Source organism: Drosophila suzukii, chromosome 3 (genome assembly GCF_043229965.1).
Source record: "Drosophila suzukii chromosome 3, CBGP_Dsuzu_IsoJpt1.0, whole genome shotgun sequence".
Lineage (NCBI taxonomy): Eukaryota > Metazoa > Arthropoda > Insecta > Diptera > Drosophilidae > Drosophila > Drosophila suzukii.
The window spans coordinates 84557206-84585137 of NC_092082.1; the positions used below are offsets into that span (position 1 = coordinate 84557206).

Below are 27932 nucleotides of genomic sequence, written 5' to 3' on the forward strand. Positions count from 1 at the left end.
AATAAAATTTAGACAAATTATAGAGTATTTTAAATAATAAATTAATTATCTTCCAAAAAAACACTTAGGATGTATACCTCTAAGTAATAATGATGTATTAAGATCAAGAAGTGATGTTACTATTATTATAGAGTGAAAAATAGAAAAAAAGATGATCTTAAGAAAAAATTAAATAAAGTGTAGACATATTATAGAGTATTTCAAATTCGAAATTAGTTTGTTTCCAGAAAAGAGCACATAAAAAGATAGACCTCTAAATAATTATGATGCATTAAGTCCAATAAATGATATGGTTCTATAATTATAGAATGTATTTATATACTTTTTATTATATTGTGATGGGAATATAAAAACAAAAATAAAAATGCGTGGAAACTGATAAGAGATCGTACTCACAGGCAAGCTTCCAAAATACTCTAATTGTTTTGTAGTTCCAGAAATGATTGTGCTAAATATTCAATGCCGAGCTATTTGTTAGTTTTAAAATTAATAAACATCTGTTTACATATGTACAGAGCAATGCCATGCATAGGAAACTCTTCCATATGAATGGACTATAAATAGAAACACATATAGTTTTTGACCCTTGATCTTCGCTGATTGCCTCCTGAAATTGTACAGGCATACACATACGAGTTTGTAGAAGCGTCACTATCATTATGTTTTGAGATTGTACAAATAAAATAATCAAGTAATCTACCTTTGGGTTTCCAAGCTTATAAATAAAAGCATAAAATAAATAAACAAAGTAAGAATGTATTTATTTTAATAAAAAAATCATAAGAAAATACTTACCTCCCCATGATAAGAAAAAACGATTTTTTGAAGTAATACTCATTTTCCGTTTGATGTATATGTATTTGTATATTTAAATTTAATTGGAGTTTTAATTATTGTTTAAATTAACTAAGCTTAAACACTTAAATAAACGCGCGAGCGTAATGTAATGTAATGTAATGCATTCATCGACAAAGAACTTGTAACCTCGTATAATCGCATTTTCCGCATTTCGAATTAAAATCACTCAAAAACTGTGCTTCACTTTTGATTAACCCAATCCAATCCGATACGATCCGATCCGATCCTATCCGAACCAATCTCGCTAGCTCGCCCTTACGTGATATATTATAGAGTAATATAATAAACAACGAGAGAGAGAGAGACACACAGGACACGACATCTATAGCTAGTAATTGTAATAAAATAGACGGGAGGCCAACGGAGACAAAGAGATCAATAACCACCAGCGTGTCGTACCACCGTCACAATTCGTAGGTGATGTTGTTCATGTGGTCGCGCGTCTTTCGCGCTTTGAAGGGGGCCGCAAAGTGCTCGTAGGCATTCTCCGCATTGTACGACGAACAGCGTCTTAGTCGGTGATGTTGCAGCGAGCTGCTGTACGGCGCATTACCGTGCCCGGCTCCACCGGCTCCGAAGCAGCGCATGGCGGCGCACAGAAGACTGCACCACCGCCACGACGAGGTGAAGGCGTAAAAGTGGCGACCTGCACCGCCACCACCATTTCCACTTTTGGACAGCAAATGCTGGCGACTGTGGTGCAAGTACGGATTGTAGTTCGAGCGGAAACTGCTGCTATCGCTGCTGTGGCCACTGTCGTCGCTGCTGCTGTCGCTCCGCCGCAATCCCAACCGAAAGAGATTCCCATTGTTGTGGGCCGCATTGGCGAAATCCTCAAAATCCAAATGCGACTCGTACTCAAAGTCGCGATCTATGGAAACGGCGGGTGTGATGATCATAAATTGACTATACTTTTGGCTGCGATTCGCCTGCTGTTGCTGCTGCTGCTGATGATGATGTTGCTGCTGCTGCTGGCGATGGTTGCGCTGCTGGTTGGCCAGCGAGTTGAGCAGCGTCTGGTTTGTGTCCACCGAGGAGTAACTATTGCTGTTCGACACCGGCGACATGTCATTGTTATTATTATTCACATTGCCGCTGCTCGTATTGTTGTTATTATTGCTGTGCGCAAAGACGCCAGCGGGGGCAGGTTGGGTGGTGGTTACAGCTGCCGCAGATGCAACCACCGCCGAGTGGTGCTGTGGCTGATAGTGCTGGTACTGCAACTGAAGCGACGGTTTGGGCCGCCTCTTGGCAACTGGAGCTGAGGTCTGCTGTTGTGGCGGTGGCAACGGCAGCGGTGGCTTCTGCTGTTGTTGTTGTTGTGTTTGCGTCTGCTGCTGCTGTTGCTGTTGCTGCGGCGACTGATGATGTGGGTGATACTGTGGGTGCGGCTGGTGCAGCGCTGGCGATGTGGTTGTGGGCGTGGACCCGACAGAGGGCATCCATCATCTCGTATCCTCCGTCCCGCTACTGCTGTCATCGGGCTTGACGATTTGGTAGGTTATCAAGTACTCCGGATAAGACTGTAAGCAGCGGAGATATGAAACATTGCTGAAGATAATTTCTATTAAATACCCACCTGTTCGCCCCGATAGACAACGTATTCGGCGAAATGCAGGCCACCTGCCGAGGGTCTTCCCACCACTGAGTGGTGTCCTGGCGGTGCGTGGGCCATTTTCATGGCGCTGTACTGCAAAAAGGATTTACCCAGAGCCACTCGACACAGCAGGAGTTGTCTGCAAGTACAGGGTTTATATAACCAGCTATCTAAAACAATTTCATAACAGCAAGTTCTTACCTAGGACACACGTAGCAGGACTTATCCTTGTGCGAGGGACACCCAATGCCGCCGCCAATTCCATAGACATACTGGTTGCTCTTTGAGCTGTGCTCGGCGAAGTAAATGCCAGCCCCGAACATGCCACCGATGTAAGCGTGGCGTTCATCAAATCCGCGCTGCACAATCGCATTGATAAATGGACTGCCGTGGAAAAGCATCCGCTCGTTGGACTGCAGGAAGTTCTCCTCGGCGATCTCCTGGCGACGATGAGCGTACCGCTCCCACAACTTTCGGTTCTGAACTTTTTGCACCTGTTGCCATAAAAATTGTGTTAGTTAAGATTTTCTTTTTTTACCTAATAAACATTTTTATAAACTTACCCTAATAATGTTGTAGCGTGTAAAATAACCTCCAGCCTGTCCATTATCCCGATGCTCGCGAATCGTGGCTTGCATCTCCTCCTCGACGGCCACAAACTCCTTATCATCCGGCAGCAGATCCACCAGCAAAGTGCACAGATTCACGTTGTTACCAATGCCTAAAGGGATAATTAATTTTATTGTATATTTTTAATACTTATATTTTTATATCATATTTTATATTCACCTGTGGTGGACCTTAGCTGAGCAATCCCCTTGAGTATCTTGTGGCGGAAGCCGTAGGCGGAGACGCCCACCTGCTTGAGATCGTCGTGGCCCATCTCGGCTAGAATGTCCAGAGTGATTTGTTCGCGTTCGAACAGTTCGGTAAGGTGATGCAACTGCTGACTGCATAGGAATCCGGATACATTCGTGATGGTATCCGCGTCCGGCAGTAGATCATCCGAGGAGGCGCCCTCAGCCCCATTGGCTTCGGCTCCTTGGGCGGGACTGATCCGCGTGCTGCTGGACATGGGAAGTGGTACAGGAACACTAAGAATCATGGAGGCACCGGTGGGCAGCAACACCGTTTCCGTGGTGGGCGAGAGAATTGCGGATGAGGACGACGAAGACGTGCCTGCAGCCGCGGCAGCTGCATCTGGCGCCGGGGAACTGCTTGCCAGCGATTGCGTTGAAGCACTCAACGCCTGCTGACTCAACGAGGTGGCCATCGCGTCCTGCAGCAAGCACTTGACATCATCTGCCGTAGCCAGCTCGATGGGCGTCTGTCCTTCCTGGTTCTTCATGTAGGCATCGGCTCCATGGGCCAACAGCAGCGAGCACAGCTGAGTGCGTCCCTTTTGTGCTGCCTCATGAAGCGGTGTAAATCCCCATTTATCCGTGGCATTGACCACCGTCTTGTGCTTGATCAGCAGTGCTGCAATATCCAAATGCCCATAGCTGCTGGCATTGTGCAGGGGTATGAGTCCCCCCTTGTCCTGGGCATTAACATCCGCTCCGTTCTCCAGAAGATACTCGGCACACTCAAAATTGTTGTATCCTGCGGCCAGGTGAAGTGGTGTGGAATTCCTGCCCTGTGCATCTCGGCAATTGATCGACTCTGCGGTAACCAATCGCTGAACCCTTGCCAAATTCCCTTTCTTTGCTGCGTCCAGCAAGGCTGATGGTCCTCTCAAAAGCTCTGCCACATCGTGATCGGATTCCTTGACCAAATCCGCTGGCGTGGCGCCATCCCGATTTTTCTTCATAGGATCAGCACCATGCTTTAAGAGTAGTTTGCAAATATCGTACTTTCCCTTGGCGGCGGCTTCATGGAGAGGAGTAAACTTCCACAAATCCGATACATTTACATTGGCTCCGTGCTTTACCAGCAGTTCGGTTACTTCATAGTGTCCGTAGGAGCAGGCATTGTGCAGGGGAACAAGTCCGCCCTTGTCAGCAGCATAAACCTCGGCGCCGTGCTCCAAAAGAAACTGAACCACTGGCACTCTATTAAACCCAGCAGCAAAGTGCAAGGGTGTGGAATGTCGTCCATCCAAGTCCCGACAGTTGACAGAGATCGGATTGTTGAGCACTATGCGGCGCACAGTATCTAAATCTCCGGCCTTGGCCGCCTCCAGCAAATGAGTCTCGCTGTCCGGCGGATTCTTGAGCAGCTTCAGCACGTTGTCAGAGGCCAATTGCGCGGCAGTAAGTCCCTCAAGGGAAACAATATTCGTATCTGCGGCATAAGACAGCAGTAGACGAACCGCCTGCTCATCTCGGGCACACCGGTGTAGCGGTGTTTGTCCTAGACTATCCAAGGCATTGACCTTGGCGCTCTGCTTTAGCAGAACCTCCATAGCATCGTAGTGGAGCAGCTCGGCGGCCAAATGCAATGGCGTGAGGAATGCCTTGTTCTTCTCATTTAACAGAGCTCCTTTACGGGTCAGCAGTTCCATCAGCTGCTTGCGCTTGCCATCCGGACAGACAACTGCAAGGTGCAGCGGAGTGTCCCCTGTGTATGGATGCACAAAGTTCACAATCTCGGCGCACACCAGCTTCTTGGCACGGGACACGTCGCACTTTCGACAGGCGTCCAGAAGGCAATGGCCCTTGTACTCAACTGGAAAAGAAAATATATTATGTGAATAAAGATTGATCGATTTTAGGGATGAAGTCCATTGAGTACTCACAGGCAATCCGCTCCCTCAGCTCCCTGGTGGGCGCCGCATCAATGGCCGACTTGCTGTGGCAGTTGAGCAGGGTGGGGTCCGCTCCGCGACTGAGCAGCAGGCTGCAGACCTCAACACGGCTCTTGGAGGCGGCCTCGTGGAGCGGTGTGAAAGCCCACAGATCATTGGCGTTCACATTGGCGCCCGCCTGGATAAGCAGCTTGGTCACATCGAAGTGTCCATAGGAGCAGGCATTGTGCAGCGGCACCAAGCCGCCCTTGTCCTTGGCATGAACATCAGCCCCGTTGGCCAGCAGGATCTCCACGATGCCGATCCTATTGTACCCAGCTGCCAGATGGAGCGGTGTGGAGCGTCGTCCATCGCTGGCATGACAGTTGACATTTAGAGGCGTCAGCAAGGCCAGGAGGCGATCCTCGGCCCCTGAACGAGCAGCCTCAAGCAGTTCATCCTTGCGATATTCGCCGGTCAATACAGGCCGCGTCGCCTCGTCCGCCAGTTCCAGTGGTGTCTTCTGCTCCGAGTTCCGGATCGTGTGGTTTGCCCCGTGTTGCAAGAGGGCCAAGCACACATCCACCTTGCCCTTGCTGGCTGCCTCGTGCAGTGGAGTGTAGTTCCAGTTGTCGGTGGTGTTGGGACTGGCACCCGCTTTCAGCAGCAATCGCACCACCTCGGCGTGGCCAAAGGAGCAGCAGTTGTGCAGCGGATGCAGACCGCCTTCGTCGCAAGCCTGGATGGAGGCGCCGCTATTTAGGAGGAATTCCACCACTTCCCGGCGTCCATAACCTGGTTAATTGTAGGAAGAAAGAAAAGAATTCGCCATTAGATGAGTGTCACTATAGCTCTGTGTGTTTTGGTCGATGGCAAGCCCTATAAATGAACGGGAAGGTCTTGTCTTCAGGGTTCTCTGTCTTGGGTTCTTACGACCTTGCCCGTGGCATATGAAAGTGGAAATCACAAGAAGAAATGAGGGAAGAAAGTGATTGGATTTCCGTATATTCTCAATCACTTTTCCAAGGGGTATTTAAATCAGAAACTAAATGTACTAAGCTTTTACTTACGTTTTTATTTATTTTAGTTTTTAAAATGTAATTAAATTATATATACTTTTTAGGAAGCCCCAAAGGTCACACACATATTAAGCTTAATTGAATTTATCAAGTGAAGGCTAATAATGAAAGTTTATTATTATTGTTATAAGTACACAAATAATTTAAGCAACAAAACATTTCATTGCTTAATATGAATTGAAATGCTTTTATTTGTATATCTTTAGTTCAAAGTTACAATAAAAGTAAAAATCATAATATAAAACAAATATCATATGAAGCAGTAATCGAATTATGATAAATAGACTAAATTGACAGCCATAAATATTTACGTGAGCAATCTGACAGCGTGATTTATAAACATACTTTTGGCAACTCTTGCATTGTCTATGTCTGAAATCTGACTCATCTCAATTTTTATCCGGAATTAGTCACCGCACTGATTATCAACATAAATGTTTATTGTCGTATTTATTGCAAGGTTTTTAATGAACTGCTTGGAGAACCGGAGCCAATTGCAAATCTGGGCAAACAAAAGCTTGAGCCACCCACCAAAAAGTGGTTTGCGAAACGTGTGCGCCGTTCACTTTTCTGTGGGCAAACAATTACGAAAGTTTTGCATTAAAAATTAATAGAATGGAAAACTTAATTTCAACTGTTGCACTTGGAGTGGCAAAGCGTCAATTGCTGGGAACATAAAAGTGATCCTTGAGTGCGGAATTATACATATGTATGGCCTGACTTAACTTAATTTGCAATTGCTAGCCCGAAGGTTAGTTTGCACAGCTTTTTGGGCAGCGATAAAAGTAAGTTTTTAGATATGGTGGGAAGGTCTCTCCGGTTTTATCGGCTATATACACACACCCCGGAGCGATAACGGGGCAATGTCAATATGGCTGATAGCCGAAAAGATTGACTTTTATTAGGTGTCTCGATTGCGGGGAAGGAAGCAAGAAACGTGAGCTTCGATTTTGTTTCCTCCGCAACAGGTATTGTGCTCAAATTCCAATACTTAACAATTTCATACATTCAACAAGGTGAAAACAAGCCAAAAAATAATACAATAAGAAAACTAAAACGACACCCGACAATACAACAGGCCCCTTGAAGATCTCACTTTTTGTGCACAGAACGTGACAAAAAGACAGACGAAAATAATAATGGGAAACCAGTTTATAGAAAGAAAGACCCAGCGAATGAATCATAGACCAGCAGATAATAAAAAAGTGCTCAAGTTAAAAAGAAGTCACAAATGGCCAAAAGGCGAAATTGATATGCAAGGGGCGTCGAGTGAAACCGTTGAGAAAAAGCTTTTGGGGGGTCGACCTTATCGAGGGGAAAGCCGTTTCTTTTGACTTTTGATGCTGGCTGCCGCTGCCGACTGACAAAATAAATCGCAATGCATAAAATGCTAACTAGGCCAAAGTCACAACAAAAGACGCGAAAATATTGAGCCAAAGACGTCAGCAGGATGGCGCATGCAACGCAGCAGCCACAACAAGTCGCCCCACCACCCACTGCCCCGCCCACCGCTTACCGCCCACTATCACTGTCACCCCCAAAAACCTACAAAAACCCACAACAGCTAGAATAGTTTTAAAAGCTCAGACAATAGTTTAAATACATGAGTACTTGTATAACGAAATATTAATTTGCCCTAAGAGGCCTTCAAAAGTCTGTGTTCTTATACATCATAGTTTACAATTGCTAGTCGTTTTATAGCTGTTACTATTTTAATATTTTATAACTTATTTTAAAGGTTAAAGGATTAACCATTTTTAAAAGATCGTAAGAAAAGCTTTGAATAACAGGTCAGTTATTAAACACTTTCAATTTTCAATGAGCTGATTGGTATTTCATTTCATATAAATATTATAATTTCTTTGGGGCTGTTACCTTAAATTTGTAAGTTATAACCGTTCATTTCTCCAGTATTTTTTTATGAATTACTATTAAAAGAATTATTAATTTCTTTACAAAATAGGTTATTCACCCCGAAATTCAACAGTCATGCCATATGTTTTAGGGCTTTATCTCTAGAAATCAACAGTTAAAGCTAGCGAAATATGGTGTTATTTTCCCCCAATTCAATTTTATTTCCAGTGCTGCTACAGTGAAAGCTCTCAGTGGAATAGCTAATTACTTTGGCTCTCAGTGCTATTATCTCAGCCGCTGTTGTATGGATATTTTTTGAAAATAGAAAATGCTAAAATGCAGCACGCACACACATGCTGCGGTGGTGAAAAGGGGGGATGCCCCCACCCACCAAAGAAAAGGGGGCTTCCGGAAACAAGCCGAACATATAGAACATACAGAGAAGCAGAGGCCGAGGCAGAAGCAGAAGCGACATGGAAACTAGGTCAACTCTCGACGCCATTGGAGCAGGCGAGTGTCCGACCGAGAGCGACGACAATGACGCCCGTCACACCCAGGCGCAACTAGCTCAAGGCCAAATCCGCACTGCAGCGGGGGGTGGGGTTTGGGTGAGTCCTTCAACCTTTCGCAAGGGGGGTGGCGGAGTGGGTGGCAAAAGGATAAAGGATACTCTCTGTCGTCCGCTTATAGCCCGGACGTCCTTGGAACCCCTGTATCATCTTGCTTACCCGCTGCGAAATGCAATGGCGTGGACTTGCGTCCCGCCGTATCCCTGGCGTTCACCGTCTGCGGCGTGATTAGCTTCTTCACCTTGGCGATCTCGCCCGTCTTGCAGGCCTCGAAGAGCTCCCTCAGCGGATCGTTGGCCATGACCGCATCGAGATTAACGCTCAAAATGGCCCGACTCCGACTGCTGTTGGCCATTGTTGTGGTTTTGTTTGCTACGCTTTGGCACACACACTATCACGCCTTAAAAAAAAAGCGAAAGATTCCAGTGGGCTTTCTTGTTTCCAGTCCACGGTACTTGCTCCTCCAATCCTCCAATCGAACTGGTATCCTAACCAATCCTCAGGGTTACGCCTCCTTGGCTTGCCCGCATCCTGTGTCCAGGTGTCCTGTGCCGCAGGAGCAACAATTTGCCACTGGCTGCCACGCGACCAGCCCTCGTTTTTCGCTTAATATTTAATGCACAATTGCAGCCCCAAAATCAATAGGATTTCCTTGGTTCGTCACTGTTTGCTGGCGAGGATCGCGGTAGGCTCTACTACGGTTTGAATGGGACTCGGACCAACTCGGGGGCTAGCTCCCTGGTGTTTGGCCTCCAAAGCTTTGGGCACGGGCGATTATTTTCGGATTAATTCACTCCTCCGCGGAATATTTTGTTTTGTGACCGAATGCGAGTGTGACCGTTCGCTGGGCGACTGGAGATGGGACACAAATCGATATCGCTGCTCGAAAGTCATCGATGTTTTCCCCACCTCTATGCCAACGAGTGTTGAAAAATACTCGAATGTTCTGAACTTAATTTGGCGCAAATACTTAAATGGAGCTATAAGATCTGTCCTTTTTTCTTTTTTTCGACCTTGGCTATGGACGTACAAAAGATCTTGCCATTTCTAGAGAACCCGGCCCATTAGTCATTGCAGCTCTTAAGTGTCGGCAAAAGAAAGAAACAAAAAATAAGCGCAAAAGTAAGTTCCCACGCGAATGTTAGGAGGGTGTCCTCGCTAAGGTATCTGTGTTATGAGGATGTCCTCGCTAACTTATCTTTTCCAACCAGCGTTGCCAGATCAACCTCCTCGATGGTGGTGCCCACTCCGCATCAGCGCGGCAAATTCAAACATTGATTTTTGTGGGTTTTTTATTCTGAAGTTATATATGTTTTACATTAGATTAATATTGCAGATAAACAAACGAATACATATTGTATGCTTAAATAACTGTTCAATTGAAATACATGTACATCGCTCCCGCTCCTCCGTTGGCCACTAAATGTCGGAATATGTTTCGCTCCAGCGTTTCAGTTTCTTGTTTTTTTGTTTGTCTCGGTCTCGTTAATAATGTTGTGTATATAGTAAAGTAGGTTTGCTTGGAATCGGAATTGGCTACGGCTACTGCGCCAGCTACTTGCGGTTGCGTATGGCGCGGTCCATGATCGTATTGATGCGCGTCTCCGAATAACCAGGAACGAGCATGTGGATCAGCTCCTTCATAAACAGGTCGCTCACTCCCGGGCTGGAGCGTTCGGCCAGTTCGAACACGGACTTCAGGTCGCCGATGTCGCTGCCCACTCCCAGGTTGCGTCCTCCAGATCCGCCGCCGCCTCCGGATCCACCGCCGGAGTACTTCCGCTGGATGTCGGTCAGCACGGGGAAGAGGAAGTTGTTCAGACAGGCGCTGTTCGTCTGGACTAGGCGTTGTCCCGCCCCAGTGTGCTTGACATGGCTGGCATGGTTGGTGGCCACATGCTCCTCGTGGCTGTGGTTGTTGCTACTGCTGCCGCTGCTGCTGCTGGCGGCCAGTGCGGCGTTTGTTGCATGGAATGATTCACGTTGGCTGCTGCGACGCTGCTGCTGTTGCTCGGCCGGCGACAAAGACGGTAGCGAAGACTGCAGGGGCAGGCCCAGAGAGGCGCGGCGATCCTCGACCTGATCGAGGGGGGCGGAGGAACGCGACTGGCGCAGCTCCGGCTTGGAGCTGGAACGCTTCTGTTGCAGCTCGTTGGCCGACGAGGAGCTGGTAACGTTGCTCGGCGGTGGAGCTGCATTCAGCATGGTGCTGGTGGCGTGCTTGTTGCTCAAATTGCTGATGTTATTGTTGTTAATGTTGTTGTGGTTGTGGACGTGGCTGTTCTGTGGGGGCAGGGCGGATGCGGATGAAACAGCCTCGCTGGCTGTGATGACGGACACGGAGGAAGCTGACGCCGCCACGGCGGACACAGAGGACGCTGATGCGGATGCGGCAGGCGGGGCCTGACCACCACCGCCGCCGCCGGCTGGCGAATGTGTGGTCTGCATCAGCTTCTGCATGGTCAGCTCGTGCTCCTGCAGCTGAAAACTGTTGACGCCCGCCCGTGGGGCACTGTTGATGTGCAGTCCCTTGACGGTCATGATCCAAGGCTCATCCTGGCTGCTGCCTCCCTGTTTGGCGTCCGAATCCGAGTCGGAGTTCTCCGACTCCGTCTCACTCTCGTCGCCCTTGGACACCTTCCACTTCTTGAAGCGATCGATCAGGTCGATTAGGTAGGCGTTCTTCTTGGCCTTCTTGATGAACGGGTACTTGAGCAGCTCCTTGGCCGTGGGCCTGTTCTCCGGATCCTTGTTCAGACAGGCCTCCACAAAGTCCTTGAACGACTTGGTGTAGTTGCCCGTCAGCTGGGGCGGATTGTTCTTGGGGATGAGGAAGAGCACACGCATCGGATGCAGCTCCGAGTTGGGCGGCTCGCCCTTGGCCAGCTCGATGGCCGTAATGCCCAGCGACCAGATGTCCGCCTTGGCATCGTACTGCGACTGTTTGATAACCTCGGGGGCCATCCAAAAGGGTGTGCCCACGAAGGTGTTCCTCTTGGATGTGGTGTTGGTCAGCTGGCCGGCAACTCCAAAGTCCGCCAGCTTGACGTCGCCCTGCTCGCTCAACAGCACATTGGCCGCCTTGATGTCGCGATGCAGCTTGCGCTCCGAGTGCAGGTAATCCAGGCCCTTGAGCACCTCGCGCAATATGATGCCGATGTGCATCTCCTCAAAGGAGCCGGCCTTCATGAGGTCCAGGGCGGATCCACCGCCCAGGTACTCCATGATGATCCACAGCTTGGTGCCCTTGAGGAAGCTGCCATAGTACTTGGTCACGTACGGCGAGTCGCACTGCGACAGCACCATGATCTCCTGCTGAATGTCGTCGATCTCATCCTCGGCCTCCTCCAGATCGATGATCTTGATGGCCACCACCTGCTGGGTGCGATTGTCGATGCCCTTGAACACCTCGCCGAAGGAGCCCTTGCCGATGCGCTCCTGCTTGGTGAAGATCAGCTCGGGGTCGACTTTCTCCGTCCAGGACATGATGGCTATCTAGTTGCTTCTTCCCACTTCCCACTTCGTGGCTCTTGGCTCTCCTCCACCTCCTCCTTCTGCCTTCTGCACTCCCGGGTTCCCTGGCTGCTCCGCTGGCTCTCGACTGGCGTGGAGTGGACCCGACTGGACTGGACTGTTCTGCGGGCTGTTGGTTGGCTCTACTTCTCTGCGGGGGCACTTGACTAATAATTTTTTCGTTGGTACCTCATCTAATCCGAGAAATCTCTTTTTTTTAGCTATCGATAGTTAAGAATTGGTTGGGCAACGTAGTGTCAGTGAACGTAAGTGTCAGCGAACGTAAGCCTTCGTAAGTGTCAGCAACGTAAGCCACCGTAAGTGTCAGTAAAAACGAGTAAGAAAGGGAGATAAAAGATTTCGAAGAGAGAACAGATGTTCAACGGTACCGGTAATTTTTTCGATGGTATTAATACATCGTTTAATCCGAGAAATCTGTCTTTTTTAAACTATCGATATCTTAAATATAGATAAGAAAACTATCGACAGTTTGGAGCCCGCGAAATACGGAAAATACTGACAGTTTTGGGATGCTTTCCAGCACTGCTGCCACAGAATTCCCTTCCTAACTTCACTATCTAACACTGTTTGCCGCCGCCAAATTTAAATTACTCAAATATTTCGAATGGTAGTACTTTTTTATAGTCTTTAGTCCTTGACGATTTGTAATAATTGATTCTTTTTAATTTTATTCAGCTTTTATCGGCCGGATGAATATTTTGTGAGTCTCCGAAAAAATGGTTTCGGTAGGACAGTTTTTGATATATTTGAAAATTTGTAGTCCACACAAATTAAGTAAAACCATTCATGTTTATTTTTAATTAATTTTATTTTTGAAAAAGTTGTTACATTTTTACAAATCAAAAAGCTGTTTGCGTTTCTTCTTTTGAGTATTTAAACAAAATCAAATAAATTAAAGAAAATTACAGATGTTCACAATTATATTGTTGCTTTTAAAATGTTCTATTCTGATCGTTTTGGGTACCCACTTTGCCTGGGTACCGATCATTTGATTTGTCGGTGGTTGACTGCTACTTGCGAACTAACATGGAGGAGCCAATCAGCAAGGAATCTCTGCCTTGTTGGTTAGGTCCTGAGGCCTTGAAGAGGTTTTCTTGTTGAAAAAATACCAATCCAAGGCTGGCTATCAACGTTTGTGATGGCAGTTCTTTTCCTCTAAACATAAATTTCACAAAGGCAACATAAACTTATCAGCTAAGGGAAGGGTTTGTTTGTCCTGTTACATAATTGAGCAGCGGGACTTGTCCTCGTCTCCGGCCACATCGTCGTCCTCAACGACGGGGGGAATGTTCTCCCCGTCGGATGTCTCATCGACATCTTGGCCATCGACGTTGTTACCCTCGACATTCTTCGTGGCGGGGATTTTCTTACTGGTCGAGCTGGCCTCCTTGGTCGTCTCCAGACCGGTATCCTGGCCTCCGGTCACATCCTCGATTGGCTGCTCCTCCTCCGCCTCGACTTCTTCCGATACGCTGCTCGAAGATGTGTGTGCCTGTTGCTCCTCCACGCCGGAACCGTTCAGATCCAGACGCAAACGGGCAGGAGAACTAATTGTAGTCTTGGAGAACTTCGAGCGCAGCATACTGAAAGGCGAGGCCAGGTTCAGGCTGTACAAATCGAAACGGGCGCGCTTTGGTGGCGACAATTCCACGTCTTGTCCCAGATTACTCGTCGACCGAGTAGCCGAAAGTGGTGGGGGAGTGCGGTCGCGTTTGCGACCACGGCCAAAGAATGAGAATGAGAAGGACGAGCTGTTGGGGGTCTCAGAACCCACGGTAGCGTTCATGCTGGCATTTGTGCAACTCGAGGTGTCCAGGTCGCTGTTGCCACTCCTGTAGGTGCCCACTTTGGAGGGTGTCAGCGAGTTGATGGGTCGTCTACCTGTGATCTGGGCAAAGGTGCGAGCCGGAGTTCCTGCCGGAGAGCCAGAGGTCTGATATGTTAGATCCACCTCGGTGGTCTGCTTGCTGCTGCTGCGGAAACTGAAGAGACTGCGTCCGGGCGTGGATGTGGCCGCCGGTAGGGCATTCATATTCCCATGGACGCTGCGTATCGGGGAGGCATCCACTTGGAGCGTTTCCATGTCCACATCCTCCTGTGGAGTCAGAGAGCCAGCAGATGTAGATGGAACTGTTTCGGATTCCTTATTCTGGAATGGCGAAGCTGAGATTGACTTGCTATTGTGAGACTTTTGGCTTCCTTCTTCCATCTTGGTCTCTGGGACTTCTTTCTTTTTGGCTGGAGCTTCTGTTTGCTTCTTTTTAGCTTCCACTTCCTTTATGGTGTTCTCGTCGCCGTTGCTGCCGTTTAGGGAAAGCGGAAGACGACGTCCCGAGCCAGTGCTTTCGGAACCAGATCCTTCTCCAGTTGTGTTGCTAGCCATCTTGCTTATCATTGGTTGGGATTCCTTCGACGTGTTGCACGATCTCTGCAAGGGGCACAAGCAAGAAGAATACATTATATATTTGCTGATTACGGTCTGCTTGCCCTTCAAATGCAGAGAAAATGAAAACTATGCACGAATTGATTTGCGGTTTGTTTACATCACATTCCTCTCGAGAACCGGCTCTGTACCAAAACATTACCCACTTACCACACTTTTGCTGTTTAGCTTGAGAATTGTTAATCACAGTAAGTCCTAGATTTATTTCTTAATGCTAGGGTGACAGCCTGGGCAACGCTTTGCGTTTTATATTTGGGATTTTCTAGGCACGTCTTGACAGTTTCGAGTCTGAGTCTTAACTTGAGAGGATTGTTAGCCTGCACCTTCTTAAGTAGCTAGAGCTTAAGGTCCAAGATAAGTACAGGTATAAGAAATTCTGATCAGCTGAAGGAAAATTGACAATCTACCTGCTGAGGCAGCTGCCATTTATGACGGACATATGTGCTGAGATTGGGATGCGTTAATTACCGGGAGTAAGCAATCACCTGGGGACATATGCTAGCTTATACCTCAAAATGTATAAATTCGGAAAAATTCTCGGTAAAATATTCAATTTGCATTTCAGGCAAATATTTTTAGTTTTTCCCAGGGACCGTAAATAATAGTTATACGAAACAAACAAATCGCAGTAAAACAGTAGAGCACTTTTTACCTGTACTTGGCCAAGTTTTATGTATTTCACATTTTTAAAGGAAGATGTTGGAAATATATATTATTCATTTAAAGTTTCTATGACTTTTATAATATTGCGTCCGTTATCATAAGATATTGTGTAGATTTGTCCTATTGTTAAGGGAAATGTTCTAAAAGCATGATACAATTTTTTTCAGAGTGCTCTTTGTGCAACTCAATGATTACCAATGTTTTATAACTAACCTGCAGTTTCACCATTCAGTACTGGCACACAATCATCACGCAATCGACACTTTAAACTCTTTTTGTTCTTTAAAAAGCGCTTGAAAGATGCTCAATGTGTGCCAGTTTTTGAGCAGTGGTGAGTTGTAGGACATGCCTATGTTAAAATTCATACAAATTGAGCGCTCTTTTTGCAGTAATTCAGTGCTTAATTAGCGCTTGATGGTAGTGCAGGTCACCAAAGATTAAAAGTTGTAAGACTCCACAAAATAAGTAAAATTATTCCCTTTTTTTTATAATGTACTTTATTAATGAAACATGCGTTACATTTTTACAAATCAAAAATCTTTTTGCGTTTCTTTTTTTGGATATTTAAAACAAAATCAAGGAAACTAAAAGAAAATTACAGACTTTCACAAATATGTTGTTGCATATAAAATTTCTTATACTTATTGCTACAAATATGTTCGGTTTGGGTACCCATTTTGACTGGGTACCGATTATTTGATTCGTCGGTGGTTGACTGCGACTCGCGAATTCGCATGGAGAAGCCAATCAGCAAGAAATCTCTGCCTTGTTGGTTAGGTCCTGGGGCCTGGTAAAGGTTTTCTTGTTGAAAAAATACCAATCCAAGCCTGGCTATCAAAGTTTGTGACGGCAGTTTCTCTAAACATGTAACTTTACGTCTTAACACATATTTTACGAGGGAAACATAAACTTATCAGCTAAGGGAAGGGTTTGTTTGTCCTATTACATAATTGAGCAGCGGGATTTGGCCTCGGCTCCGGCCTCATCGCCGACCTCAATGGCGGGAGGAATGTTTTCCCCGTCGGATGTCTCATCGACATCCTTGCCATCGGCGTTCTTCCCCTCGACATCCTTCTCGGCGGGGATTTCCTTATTGGGCGAGCCGCCCTTCTTGGGCGTCTCCAGACCGGCCTCCTGGCCCACGGTCACATCCTCGGTGGGCTGCTCCTCCTCTACCTCAACTTCTTCCGGCACGCTGCTCGAAGAGGTGTGTGCCTGTTGCTCCTCCACGCCGGAACCGTTCAGATCCAGACGCAAACGGGCAGGAGAACTGATTGTGGTCTTGGAGAACCTCGAGCGCAGCATACTGAAGGGCGAGGCCAGGTTCAGGCTAAACAAATCGAAACGGGCGCGCTTTGGCGGCGACATTTCCACGTCTTGTCCCAGATCGTTAGTCGACTGAGATGCAGAAAGTGGTGGGGGAGTGCGGTCGCGTTTACGACCACGGCCAAAGAACGAGAACGAGAAGGACGAGCTGTTGGGGATCTCCGATCCCACGGTAGCGTTCATGCTAGCATTTGTGCAGTTCGAGGTGTCCAGGTCGCTGTTGCCACTCCTGTAGGTGCCCACTTTGGAGGGAGTCAGCGAGTTGATGGTCCGTATGCTGCGTCTGCCGCTGATCTGGGCAAAGGTGCGGGCCGGAGTTCCAGCCGGCGAGCCAGAAGTCTGGGCAGCTAGATCTACCTCGGTGGACTGCTTGCTGCTGCCGCGGAAGCTGAAGAGACTGCGTCCGGGTGTGGATGTGGCCGCCGGTAGGGCATTCAAATTACCGTGGACGCTGCGTATAGGGGAGGCATCCACTTGGAGCGGTTCCATGTCCACGTCCTCCTGTGGAGTGAGCGATCCAGCACATGTAGATGGAACTGCTTCGGTTTCCTTACTCTGGGATGGCGAAGCGGCGATCGACTTGCTGATGGGAGACTTTTGTTGGCTTCCCGACTTGCGAATGGATTTGCGATCCTTGCTGGGCGTGCTTAGTTCTGGAGTAATGTCAATGACATCGTCGAGGACTACAACATCTGGTTGAGTTGCAGGTGTGGAAATTTCTGCGGTGGTAGCTTCTTTCTTGGTTTCTTCTTGATGTTCCTTCTTTTCAGAGGGAACTTCTAAGACCTCCATCTGAGCTACGACTTCCTTGTTTTCAGCTTTATCCTGATCTTTATTTTCAGCTGCAACCTCTTTATCCTTCTTCTCGACCTCCACCTCCTTTTCCCTCTTTTCTGGCACCTTGTCCTTAGATTTCTGGTCCTTGCTCGAGGAGTTTCCGTTCTGAGGTTTTTCCTTGCCGTTGGAAGACTTGCCGACACCATTCTGGCTGGCTCCGCCCGACGATGAAGAGCTGGTGGACGAGGTACGTATTTGGGTTGTCCTTTTCACGGGTACAAATGACTCTGTGATTTTTCTGTTGCCGTTTTGGGGGCTATTTGAGCGCCCGTTGCTGCCAGATGACTGCTGCAGGCGGGACACACTGGTGCCGCCGCTTAGCGAGAGCGGTAGACGACGTCCCGAGCCAGTTCCTCCGGAACCAGCTCCTCCTCCAGTTGTGTTGCTAGCCATCTTGCTTAACATTGGTTGGGTTTCCTTCTACGTGTTTCACGATCTCTGCAAGGAACACAAACAAGGGGATTGATTTATTCGTTGATTTCAGACTGCTTGCACTTCAAGTGCAGTGAAAATGAAAACGAAAACTAAACACGGAATGATTTGCGGTTTGTTTACACCACATTCCTCTCGAGAACCGGCTCTGTAATCAATACCCCACCCCACTTACCACAGTTTTGCTGTTCAGCTTGAGAATTTTTTAATCACAATAAGTCCCCGACTTTTTTCTTAACGTTAGGCAACGCTTGGCGTTATATATTTGGGATTTACTTGGCACGTCTTGACAGTTTCGAGTCTGAATCTTAACTTGAGAGGATTTATACCCTGCACCGTTTTAAATAGGAAGAGCTAAAGGTTCACGATCAGGGCAGGTACTCGGAATATTGATCAGCTGAAGAAAAATTAACAATTTACCTGTTGAGGCAGCTGCCATTTATGACGGACATATGTGCAGAGATTAGGATGCGTTAATTACCGGGAGAAAGCGATCACACGGGGACATATGCTAACTTATGTCTAAATTCGGGAAATAACTCTGTAGGTATTCCATTTTCATTTGCATTTCGGGGTGGGTATTTTTAGTTTTCCCCTCTTCACAGACAATATTTTTTCTTCCGCCTGAGTGGTTTTCGCTCCCCCAATATTTTAAACTGGCTTCCGTTCTATTAAATGCATTCAAAACAAAGTGAGACACAAACTTAACAAATATTGACCAACACGCAAAGCTAAAGCAAACAAACAAGGTTTTTTGTACGTTTTTTTAGCTTGCCTTGCAAGTAAAATAATTCTAAAGGGTAAGAATGGCAGAACTAAAGAAATAGTACAAAAACAAAGTCGTAGAAAAATACCAAGAGGGAAAATTTCTTGTCGTAGGCCGACCTATACTGCACAGACAGCTCGATGCCAGATAAATGCGAAATCGGAAATGGTGATGAACCGAATTGTGAAAGACTCTAACAAGGAAGGGAATTATTTTTGATAAATTACAAATTTTTGAATATTTATAATTGTGTTCATTAGAATTCATTACATTGAAAATGTAGAATAGGAAAAAAAATTAGTCAAAGAAGGATATTAGAGGTTTGTGCAGGCACTAGCTCTTACTTATCTAAAAGAAAATACCTTGTTATAATAGTTATGTTGGAAACTGATGATTTGGACAACAGGATTCACAACTATTTATTTTTTTTTTAAGGTAATATAATTATGTTAAAAACATTTTTTTTCTAGCGATTAAAAATCAGTACTTTTTCTTATATATATTTTTACTATCTATCAAAATGGAGTAATTTACATGTGGTTCCTTGAACTTTAATATTAAATTGAACTGTTTTTATTAAATTATATTATTATGTTTTCGAAATGTTAAATACTAGTTGGACTATACGCTTTGTGAGGGTATCAAAACTAGTTGCACCCCAGGTGCATTCAGTCAGTAGGCGCGATGGGAAAGGTAAGGGGACGTCGTTTAGAAAGAAATTGCATTGCACTGCAGTTTTCTTTTTAGAAAGTGGAAATGCGAGTGCTTAAAATCGCGGACAACGAACGATGCTGCGAAAAATCAAAAATAATGAACACAATTGCAGCGAAAGACTGCAAAAATGAGTGTTTGTGTGGGTTGGCATGTGTGCATGTGTGTATGCATGCATATATTTTTAGCCAAGCCCTCTTTGATGGGGGAATCGTTATTCATTATTGTAATGGTAGTGCCCTTTTCGCCGTTTGTTTTGATACTCAATTCGCGGAGTTGATTAAACTCGGCAAAAAGACGAGCATAAATGCCAGTTATTATGGTCGAATGGTTAATGGAGGTTCTGCTCCAAGTCTAGTTAATCAATTTTAACGAGTTGCGATCGGATCAGCAAAAACATAAACATAAACGAAGGAATATAAAAAAGAAAAATCACACACATGTGCGCAGTCGGTATGTCTGTGTGGGTTTTAAGGCGGCTTACAATGCGCGCCAAAATATTGAACAGAGCTCAGAAACAAAGAAGTCAAGGGACGTTAAAAATAAAACAATTGATATTTTTGCGTTAAAAAATCGTATTACAAGTCTGGCTCTATTATTAGTGATTTTTAATTTGTTTTGTAAATATTTTACGGACAAGATTAGTTTTCTATATTTTCACATTTGTTTGACATTTATACCACAATTTTGTAAAAGATTCTTATGATATAAATTATGACTGAACATATATATGTTGGGTAATAAAAAATCATGGCAATTTTAGACAATATGAGAGCACATTTTTTTTACTTGAAAGGGAAATCAGCTACGCTGTTCACTATTCTTTGCCACCACTGTACCAGGCAATTGTCGGAGGCTCAGATACCGAGTTCGTTTTTTAAAATGGCGGCGCGACAGCCTCAATTGGCGATAATGCATTTGGGATGGGAAAGAAAAAGTATTGAACTCGTGTTTTTCTGGACCATAAAATATCCTTTGCGGGTTTCCTAAACTGCCATTCCTTCTGCCTGCTTCTTAATATTTCGCACACTTTCCGCAACTCAGAAATTATTGCCCTATGTAGGCGCAAAAAATTGTGTACACCTAGGCTTCACTATCCTACCGCAACAAAAAGGATGCGCGATTGTCCCTCGCAAACGAAGCACGTTTTCACATTTTGGTAACTTAATATTAGCGTCGGGCACACCCACCTCTTTTGTTCGAGTTTTTCAGCACAGGAAATACGTCAACAGCAGTTTTCCACGACAAAAAGTACTTTGATTTTTAAACCGACGCCGCCGACACAAACAAATTAAAACCAACGCTAGGGATGTGAGTATATCAAAGTATTAATACATCGATCTTTTTTGAATAAAAATAAATATTTATATCGTGATTTGTTCCCTTGATATATCGCTATTTTTGCGACGTTGACGTTAGTGCCAGAAACGTAAGAGTCAGCAAACGTAGAGGCACGTAAGAATCACAAAAAGCGGGAGGGATTTTTTGAAATATTTATATCGTGATGTTTTTTGTCGCTATATATAGCTATTTTTGCGCCGCTGTGATGTAAGTGCTAGAAACGTAAGTGAAACTTAAAAGCCACGTAAGTGTCAATAAAAGGGGGAGAAAAAATACCATTTGCCTGAAGTTAGGGATGTGAATAAAAATAAAATATTTAAATAATAAACTATTTATACCATGATATAATTTTTACGTGATCTATCGCTATTTTTGGCGCCGCTGTGACGTAACTGCGGTAAAACGCAAGTGTCAGCATGCGTAATAGCCACATAGTGCCAAATGTTAGATTCCAGCGATTTTCTAACAGCATTGTTAAAATACAACAACATGGCTGTTAGTGCAATGGCAATTAATCGATATTTTTTGCCATCACTAAGTTTTTCTTAGACCACAACCACAATGGCACTTCCCTTGGTATTTTTTGGAATCATAAAAAGTTAAGAGCTGTATTTTCTCAGGTAGCTCTGTATTTCCCAGTGTAGAGCCCACGGTCACACCGACTCCAATTGCTAAATAAACTTTTGAGCTGTAAAATCAATGAAATAAGTGAAAAACCAACGTGAGTACCCTCCGAATAATCGATTTGTGGCCACTTGGACCGAGGGGCGACCCCATTTCCCAATAACAATGCTTACTTAACTTCATTTTCCACCAAACATGACGCATCTGCGGCTCCATGACTACGCCTTTCCATTTGTGCCGGATCCACACACACACACTCGCATCGACGCCAACACGAACACGAACACACCACACGCAGAGTGCGAATAAACAGAGAAACAGAGAGAAACGCAGAGGAGCACAACATGGCACATCTCCTGGAGAACCAACTGTTCACGGCGGCCAAGACCATCGAGCAGCAGCTGGACCAACAGCTGGACCGGCTGGACAACCTCGACTCGGACGATTTGAAGGCTCTGAGGGAGCAACGCCTTCGCGAGATGAAGGACCTGAACAACAAGAAGCAGGAGTGGCTCAGAAACGTACGTGGTGCTTTCTAGGAAAGACCTATCAGAAGGTCACTAAAGTCTAGACTAATCGATCACCTTCGAGATTTTTCTTTAAAAGTCGGAGCCAAATGGTTCTTGAGATAAGAATTTTACGTTAGATGTGAATGTTTATTCGCTGCTTTCTTTACAATAATGCACTTAGTTTTATAAAGTAAGATACTACTAAACTTAAACTTATAAAGTACCAATATTAATATTGTGTAAAGTCCAATAAGACTTTTTTATAATGAAATTAGATGGGTTTAACATAAAAGTTAACAAAATATTTACTTTTAACCCACTTAACTCGGCCTAAGGTTGAAAAAGATAAAAAGTAATATCAGGAATACGAGAACATACTTTTTTTTTAAGACTTGCTGTAACTATAAATTTCAATCTCCCTCTATTCTAGGGACACGGCACCTACACCGAGCTGGCCGACGAAAAGGAGTTCTTTGAGATGTCGAAAAAGTCGCCCAACATTGTGTGCCACTTTTACCGCGACAGCACCGAGCGCTGCAAGATCGTGGATATGCATCTGAAAATCCTGGCCGCCAAGCACGTGGAGGCCAAGTTCTGCAAGGTGAACGCTGAGAAATCACCCTTCCTCACCCAGCGGCTGCGCATCAAGGTGATACCCACCATTGCCCTGGTGAAGGACAGCAAGACCAAGGACTTCATTGTCGGCTTCTCCGATCTTGGCAACTGCGACGACTTCGCCACTGAGATGCTGGAGTGGCGTATCGCCCACTCAGGAGCCATTGAATACAAGGGCGATCTGATGCAGCCCCCAGATGTGAAGCGCAAGACATTCATCAACCGCCCACAGAAGACAATACGCGGCGGCTACGACTCGGATGACTCCGACATCGACCTGGATGACTAACTACGGGCAGCCCGTCCCACGCTGTCGATTCCCCCAGCTCCAGTTCCAGCTCCAATCCCACACTCCCACACAAAAAACACTCAAAAGCGATGGAGAAACGAAAACAGACACACACAAATCAAAACCTAGCACATGGATCTAAACCAATTAGGCGTACTTTAGCGATATTTATTTAATTATACGATTCCGATCACTCTGCTACGGTCCCCATCGCCACATAGGATTAGTGGCTTATTCGGTTGCCTTTCCCCCGATTATGTGCTTTAATATCTATCAGTTCAATCAGCCGCCTCGAAGGCTGAGCCACTCTAGCGAGCTTAAGCGTACTCAAAATTTGATCTTTATGGTATTTGTAATTCCAAGTCACTGTGCACCTCTCCAGTATATATGTTTAGTTGAACATAGTTTCACAAATCGCTTTCCCTCCCGAAAGCGGAGATGTAAAACAAGAAACAAAAAAAAAAACAGCATAAAAGACAAGCAACTAAACATCTGGCATATATATTTCTAACAGTTTGAGAAAAGGTGTACTACATTTCCTACTGTAGAGGTAACTAACACTTTCATATGTACAAGTTTTTATATTTATTTTTGTAATTCTACAAAGCATCAAAGGAAATCAACTATTAAATTGCATGTTTAAAACAAAGCAAACGTACTTAATTACGACTGTCTTGGTAATTGGTTAAGAAGATAAATGGGTTTCACACAGATTTCTATTTTAGATGGAAATGCCTGTATTTGTAGGGGAATATAGGTTCAACGAAATCACAGATAATTTTATTACCAGTTTATTTTAAATGTCACTTTGAATTGAAACTAGCATTTAACTAGTTTTGGGAATTACGATATTTTTTTTATCATTATAATTTTCACAAAACTAGATATTGCTCGATTCTATAATCCTTTCGAGTACAAATGGTTTTTCTTTGAGTTTTTTAAATTTTAACCGTTTTTGACTCAAAACTGTGTTGTTAAACATTGTGTTAAAGGTTTTTAGTCCGAAAGATGTTATAAAAGGTTATTTATAAATACTAAACTTAACTGAAAATATCAGTTAAGAGATGTATAAATTCTTTTTGTTAACACCACTGCACAGGATTGTATGAATAGGTTCAGAGGTTATATTCTAGTGTTGGCATTTCCCTAACAGCTGATCGGAAGATTTGAAAATACCTCCCTTAAAATAGCTATCGTAAGGGTTGGCATCCCTGCCAATGCGAATAACGGAATGGCCGCCAACGTTGAAAAGGGACGCCGTCTGAAGTAATTTACCTGGAATGACGCCGTAATCCCGGTAATTATAGCTTACTCGACATAAAACTGAGGACCAGACTATCGCCAAAATCGGGACAGAAACTTTTACCTGTCCGGTGCATAAAACCCTTGATAGGGATTCCAAACTCCAGCATTTGCATTGTGAAACTCGTATGACAAAGAAGCATCTATCGAAATGGTACTGGCTCCCGAAGTTAAAAGTATTGTGAAGGCCCTGAGGGGCTCGAATAGCTGCGAGGAGATAGCCCAGATCCTGGAATGCGACGTGGAGAGCGTGGTGAGCTGCATCCGGGAGTGTGAGCTGCTCGAGGGGAAGACGGCCACGCTGCGATTGCCGCAGAGACCGAAGTCAACTAAAGCAGAGCCTGTGGTTGCACAGGAGGAGGAGAAGAAGCGTGAGGTGGGCCGACCCAAGATCCTGGAGAACCGTCAGCTTGTCGAGCAGTTGCTGGCTAATAATCCGCACTACACCTCCATCGATGTGCAGCGGGAACTGGCCCTGCAGGGCATAGAGGTCAGCCGCAGGACCTTGCAGCGCAGGATTAGCGAGATCCGCTCCAAGAACGGCCAGCAAACGAGTGGATCCCCAGCAAAGGAAGCGAACGGCCTCAGCGATGAAGCCAAACGTAAGAGGTTGGCCTGGGCCACCGCCCACCAGGATTGGACAGTGCGCGACTGGCGCAACATTTTCAACATGGACGATCTTAAGTTTGACGACGAATCCTCACCGCCAAAGGAGATCTTCCTGGACACTCTGATGGGTCCCGAGGGTTCGGTGTGCAGTGACCTCAATCTTCTGGAGCAGCTGATGGCCATTATCCAGCCGAGGATCCAGAACCAGGCTCCCAAGAATGTCAACGAGTTCCGGGCTGTCTTGTATGACGTTTGGCACAGCGACCAGGACATGGTAGACAAGATCGAAATGCTCTATGAGTCGATGACGTGGCGCGTTTCGGCAGTCCTCCGCAATGGCGGGGATCAGACCGAGTTTTGCTAGCCAAGCTATAGATTTAAATCGTGCTCTGATTTTTGAATGTTGAATTAAGAATGGCATCATTCACTATCAATTATGTTTGATTAGTTTATTAAGTTTTTAGTGGCCATATAAAGTATGTACATGGTACACTCTGATAGAAATTAATTTCATTTCCCTTTCGAACAATTGTAAAATCGTTTGATATTTATAAATAAAGTGTACAACGCAATGTTCACGACAACGATCTGTTTTAATTTGGAAACGTTGCTTATAAAGGGACATTTAAAAACATATTTCAGAACTAAAAGTTCACAGAAATTTATTATAATTATTTATGCTCTAGCCGAAATTGAACACTTTCACATTAACCAAATATTTAAACATATGAGTAGTATATAGTTCCTTAGTTAGAAACTTGAATGAATTTTGATCTCTTCGAGCATGACCATGTGTAGTGAAGTAGAACACCCATTGAATAGACTACTCCAATTACTATAAAGTACATGGCGTAGACTGTAAACTGCTGGAAAACATCCAGATTTAAGTTGACCTTCTCCGAAACAACCACAAATGTCAAGATGCATTGAATGATGAGACCCACAAATGTATTGAATCCAAAAACCAAGGCGAAACTATCCTCCATCAAGCTGCTGGCCAACTCAGAACTGAAATATAATTGGCACTTTCAATATTGTATCTAAAGAAGATTAATTAGGATTCCTTACCTAGCCACTGTTATGGTAAAGGCAAATAATCCTCCGTAAAGCACATAGCCGAGGTAGGATAGGTATATATTAGCGGTCCAGCAGGAAAGAAGCACACAACCACCCTCAAGGATGGAGAGTAGAGCCATTGAGAGCAGGCTGCTCCTGGTGCTCAAACGTCCAGCATGGAAGTATCCTGCGAGGAGGGCAAAGACAGCACTTAGAAGTGTCAGAGCAACGTCCACAGCTCCGTTCCAAGCTATCTGTAGAGGAAAGTTTAAGGATTATATTTTGTTTCCTTACTTTAGATATCAAAAAAAAGTTTTTCAGATCATATTTTGCTCAAATTAACAAAAATCTTAAAATCCGAAACTCTTTTCATTGTCCTGACAATTGACTCACTGTTGGTTCATTTGCGAAGGACTTCCAAACCACCTGCATATAGGTGGTGATTTGCAGAAATCCCGACAGACTTATAGCATACCATAAGCTCCATTGCACCACCAAAGAATTGGTATAGGCACTACGAAAATGGGACCAGAGCAGATGCCAAGCTGGAACCTTCTTACTAGGACTCGTGACAGTCTTCGGTTCCGTTTCTTTACCATCGGTATCCTCTGATCCCTTCTCCAGACCTCCTCCATCCGATTTGCCAGCAACTTGTATAGCTTCGGTTTTATTATGAAAGTAGACACTTTTTTCCACCTTTGGCAAGCCGAAGGCCCATAGAAGCGCTGCAACTTGAGCTGTGGGAAAGCGGGTTCTTAATTGATTGACTATACAATCTTTTAGATTAATGAGAACCCACAGCTCACGGAAATGTAGAACAGCTGCTTGTAGTTCATCCACTGCATGCCGATCACCAGTTGCGCCAGAAGACCGGCCACCAGTTTGCCCACAAACATTGCTGCCCGAGTATGCGAGGTCACCCGGGGATAGTACTGTTTGTCCACCTTGGCATAGATGTACGAGTAGTATGCCACCTCGGCAGCCTGGTAAAAGCCATAGAACACCTCCACCGCCTGAAGGCCGCTCAAAGTGCTTGTCCATATCAGAGTTCCCCATATGGATATTCCAGTAATTGCATTGGCGATGATCACGGGTTTGTATCTACAGAACAATTAGACAGTTATGGTAGTCAATAAAGATTATATTAAGGGTACTATACCTGAGCAAATCCGTTATAAGGAAGACAAAGATTAGAAGCGCCAGGTAGGAGTATGTTCCCACGGGGTATACCGAACGATTGACCTCGTCCTGGGTGACATGATACCACTCTCCCATCAGGATCTCCGCGTGGTAAGGCTCCGAGGGCCTCAACTCCCTGAGGAAGCCGAAAATGCAGAGCAAACACGATATCTTTAGCCAAGACTCCATCCCGTTACGGCTGTCGGCTTAAATCTAATCGCGATATTTACGCCAACCAGCGATCGCACTGGCTATATGTGTGTCTGGCACCGTGGAGCTTCGAACAGCTATTATAATAATAGCACATTCTTCCGAGGGGTTAGCGCAGGCTAGGCCCGAGTATAGAGATTTACCCTTCGACGCTTGTAATCAGTGCTGGGCCATTCGCGATTTACGATCCAAGTGTTCTCCGATTTAGTGCAGGCAGCGGATCGGGGGGGCAGATGTGCTGGGAAGTCCGGGAAGTTTCCGCTTACATAGAGCATGGTCACGATCTTGATTGACTTGCTCTCTACCCATGCAGTTCCCACCCCAAGTTGGCCATACAAATTATCAGCTAATTAGCCCATTAACGTGGCACTTAAATGTATCTGCAGTGAAATTCTCATAGAGTCTTTAAGACTCGTTTTGTTTATTAATGCTTGTGTGTGTAATCTATTAATGCAAGATATGAACACTAATGAGTTAATAATCAGCGATAGCCTGGTTATAAATGGAAAAGAAACCGTTTCGGGTGTATTATTAATTCGTTCATTAAAATGTTTGAGCAAGAGCCGGTTTACTAATAAAACAACTACGCCCAAAAAAAAATCTGTTAAAATTTAATACCGGTTGTATCTAAAGCATACCAGTCTATACTTTACATTTTCGTTTTATATTAAAGAGTCTATAATTAGGATTGCGGTGTTATTTTTAAACCAATTAATTTCAATTAAATGCTTTGGGAAGAATTTATTAAGTACTTATCTTATCAACGCAAAATCGATACTCAGTGGACTGGTCTATGCGTAATGT

The 27932-nt window shown here is 45.1% G+C and overlaps 7 protein-coding genes across 7 annotated transcripts; 2 read left to right on the plus strand and 5 right to left on the minus strand.

The window, feature by feature from the left end:
- Positions 1 to 837: 837 nt before the first annotated feature.
- Positions 838 to 9538, minus strand: Tnks (tankyrase). Its single transcript, XM_036818363.3, is given in 7 exon segments — positions 838 to 2381; positions 2438 to 2594; positions 2657 to 2949; positions 3019 to 3176; positions 3245 to 5122; positions 5193 to 5975; positions 8842 to 9538. Coding segments are annotated over 7 exon segments (4584 nt in total). The 5' UTR covers positions 9038 to 9538; the 3' UTR covers positions 838 to 1262.
- A 418-nt stretch (positions 9539 to 9956) lies between these two features.
- Positions 9957 to 12443, minus strand: GckIII (Germinal centre kinase III). Its single transcript, XM_036818499.3, has one exon. It carries the CDS (start codon positions 12166 to 12168, stop codon positions 10237 to 10239), a length of 1932 nt encoding a protein of 643 aa, XP_036674394.1. The 5' UTR covers positions 12169 to 12443; the 3' UTR covers positions 9957 to 10236.
- A 562-nt stretch (positions 12444 to 13005) lies between these two features.
- LOC108020098 (uncharacterized) lies at positions 13006 to 14961 on the minus strand. The gene is made up of 2 exons (XM_017088199.4): positions 14810 to 14961; positions 13006 to 14644 (listed from the first exon to the last, which is right to left on the minus strand). The coding sequence occupies exon 2, from the start codon at positions 14609 to 14611 to the stop codon at positions 13436 to 13438; it is 1176 nt and encodes a 391-aa protein (XP_016943688.4). The 5' UTR covers positions 14612 to 14644; positions 14810 to 14961; the 3' UTR covers positions 13006 to 13435.
- Positions 14962 to 15970: 1009 nt separating this feature from the next.
- Positions 15971 to 20741, minus strand: LOC108020100 (nucleolar and coiled-body phosphoprotein 1). Its single transcript, XM_017088200.4, has 2 exons — positions 20585 to 20741; positions 15971 to 17923 (listed from the first exon to the last, which is right to left on the minus strand). Exon 2 carries the CDS (start codon positions 17888 to 17890, stop codon positions 16265 to 16267), a length of 1626 nt encoding a protein of 541 aa, XP_016943689.4. The 5' UTR covers positions 17891 to 17923; positions 20585 to 20741; the 3' UTR covers positions 15971 to 16264.
- A 558-nt stretch (positions 20742 to 21299) lies between these two features.
- On the plus strand, positions 21300 to 23435 carry LOC108020101 (thioredoxin domain-containing protein 9). The gene is made up of 3 exons (XM_017088201.4): positions 21300 to 21456; positions 21658 to 21880; positions 22299 to 23435. The coding sequence occupies exons 2-3, from the start codon at positions 21704 to 21706 to the stop codon at positions 22770 to 22772; spliced, it is 651 nt and encodes a 216-aa protein (XP_016943690.3). The 5' UTR covers positions 21300 to 21456; positions 21658 to 21703; the 3' UTR covers positions 22773 to 23435.
- A 545-nt stretch (positions 23436 to 23980) lies between these two features.
- Positions 23981 to 25267, plus strand: LOC108012122 (uncharacterized). Its single transcript, XM_017077408.4, has one exon. The coding sequence runs from the start codon at positions 24226 to 24228 to the stop codon at positions 25045 to 25047; it is 822 nt and encodes a 273-aa protein (XP_016932897.3). The 5' UTR covers positions 23981 to 24225; the 3' UTR covers positions 25048 to 25267.
- On the minus strand, positions 25258 to 27898 carry LOC108012120 (thiamine transporter 2). The gene is made up of 5 exons (XM_036818879.3): positions 26899 to 27898; positions 26539 to 26840; positions 26133 to 26476; positions 25752 to 25993; positions 25258 to 25691 (listed from the first exon to the last, which is right to left on the minus strand). The coding sequence occupies exons 1-5, from the start codon at positions 27105 to 27107 to the stop codon at positions 25430 to 25432; spliced, it is 1359 nt and encodes a 452-aa protein (XP_036674774.3). The 5' UTR covers positions 27108 to 27898; the 3' UTR covers positions 25258 to 25429.
- Positions 27899 to 27932: the final 34 nt, after the last annotated feature.

Bases quoted from the DNA above. Each gene is read 5' to 3' on its own strand.
- LOC108020098 (XM_017088199.4), bottom strand. From the start codon at position 14,611: ATGATAAGCAAGATGGCTAGCAACACAACTGGAGAAGGATCTGGTTCC.
- GckIII (XM_036818499.3), bottom strand. From the start codon at position 12,168: ATGTCCTGGACGGAGAAAGTCGACCCCGAGCTGATCTTCACCAAGCAG.
- LOC108012120 (XM_036818879.3), bottom strand. From the start codon at position 27,107: ATGGAGTCTTGGCTAAAGATATCGTGTTTGCTCTGCATTTTCGGCTTC. The intron at 26,477-26,538 runs GTGGGTTCTCAT...GCTTTCCCACAG, and splicing joins GTTCTACATTTCCGTGAGCT to CTCAAGTTGCAGCGCTTCTA. The intron at 25,994-26,132 runs GTGAGTCAATTG...TTTCCTCTACAG, and splicing joins CCTTCGCAAATGAACCAACA to ATAGCTTGGAACGGAGCTGT.
- LOC108012122 (XM_017077408.4), top strand. From the start codon at position 24,226: ATGGTACTGGCTCCCGAAGTTAAAAGTATTGTGAAGGCCCTGAGGGGC.
- LOC108020100 (XM_017088200.4), bottom strand. From the start codon at position 17,890: ATGTTAAGCAAGATGGCTAGCAACACAACTGGAGGAGGAGCTGGTTCC.
- LOC108020101 (XM_017088201.4), top strand. From the start codon at position 21,704: ATGGCACATCTCCTGGAGAACCAACTGTTCACGGCGGCCAAGACCATC. The intron at 21,881-22,298 runs GTACGTGGTGCT...CCTCTATTCTAG, and splicing joins AGCAGGAGTGGCTCAGAAAC to GGACACGGCACCTACACCGA.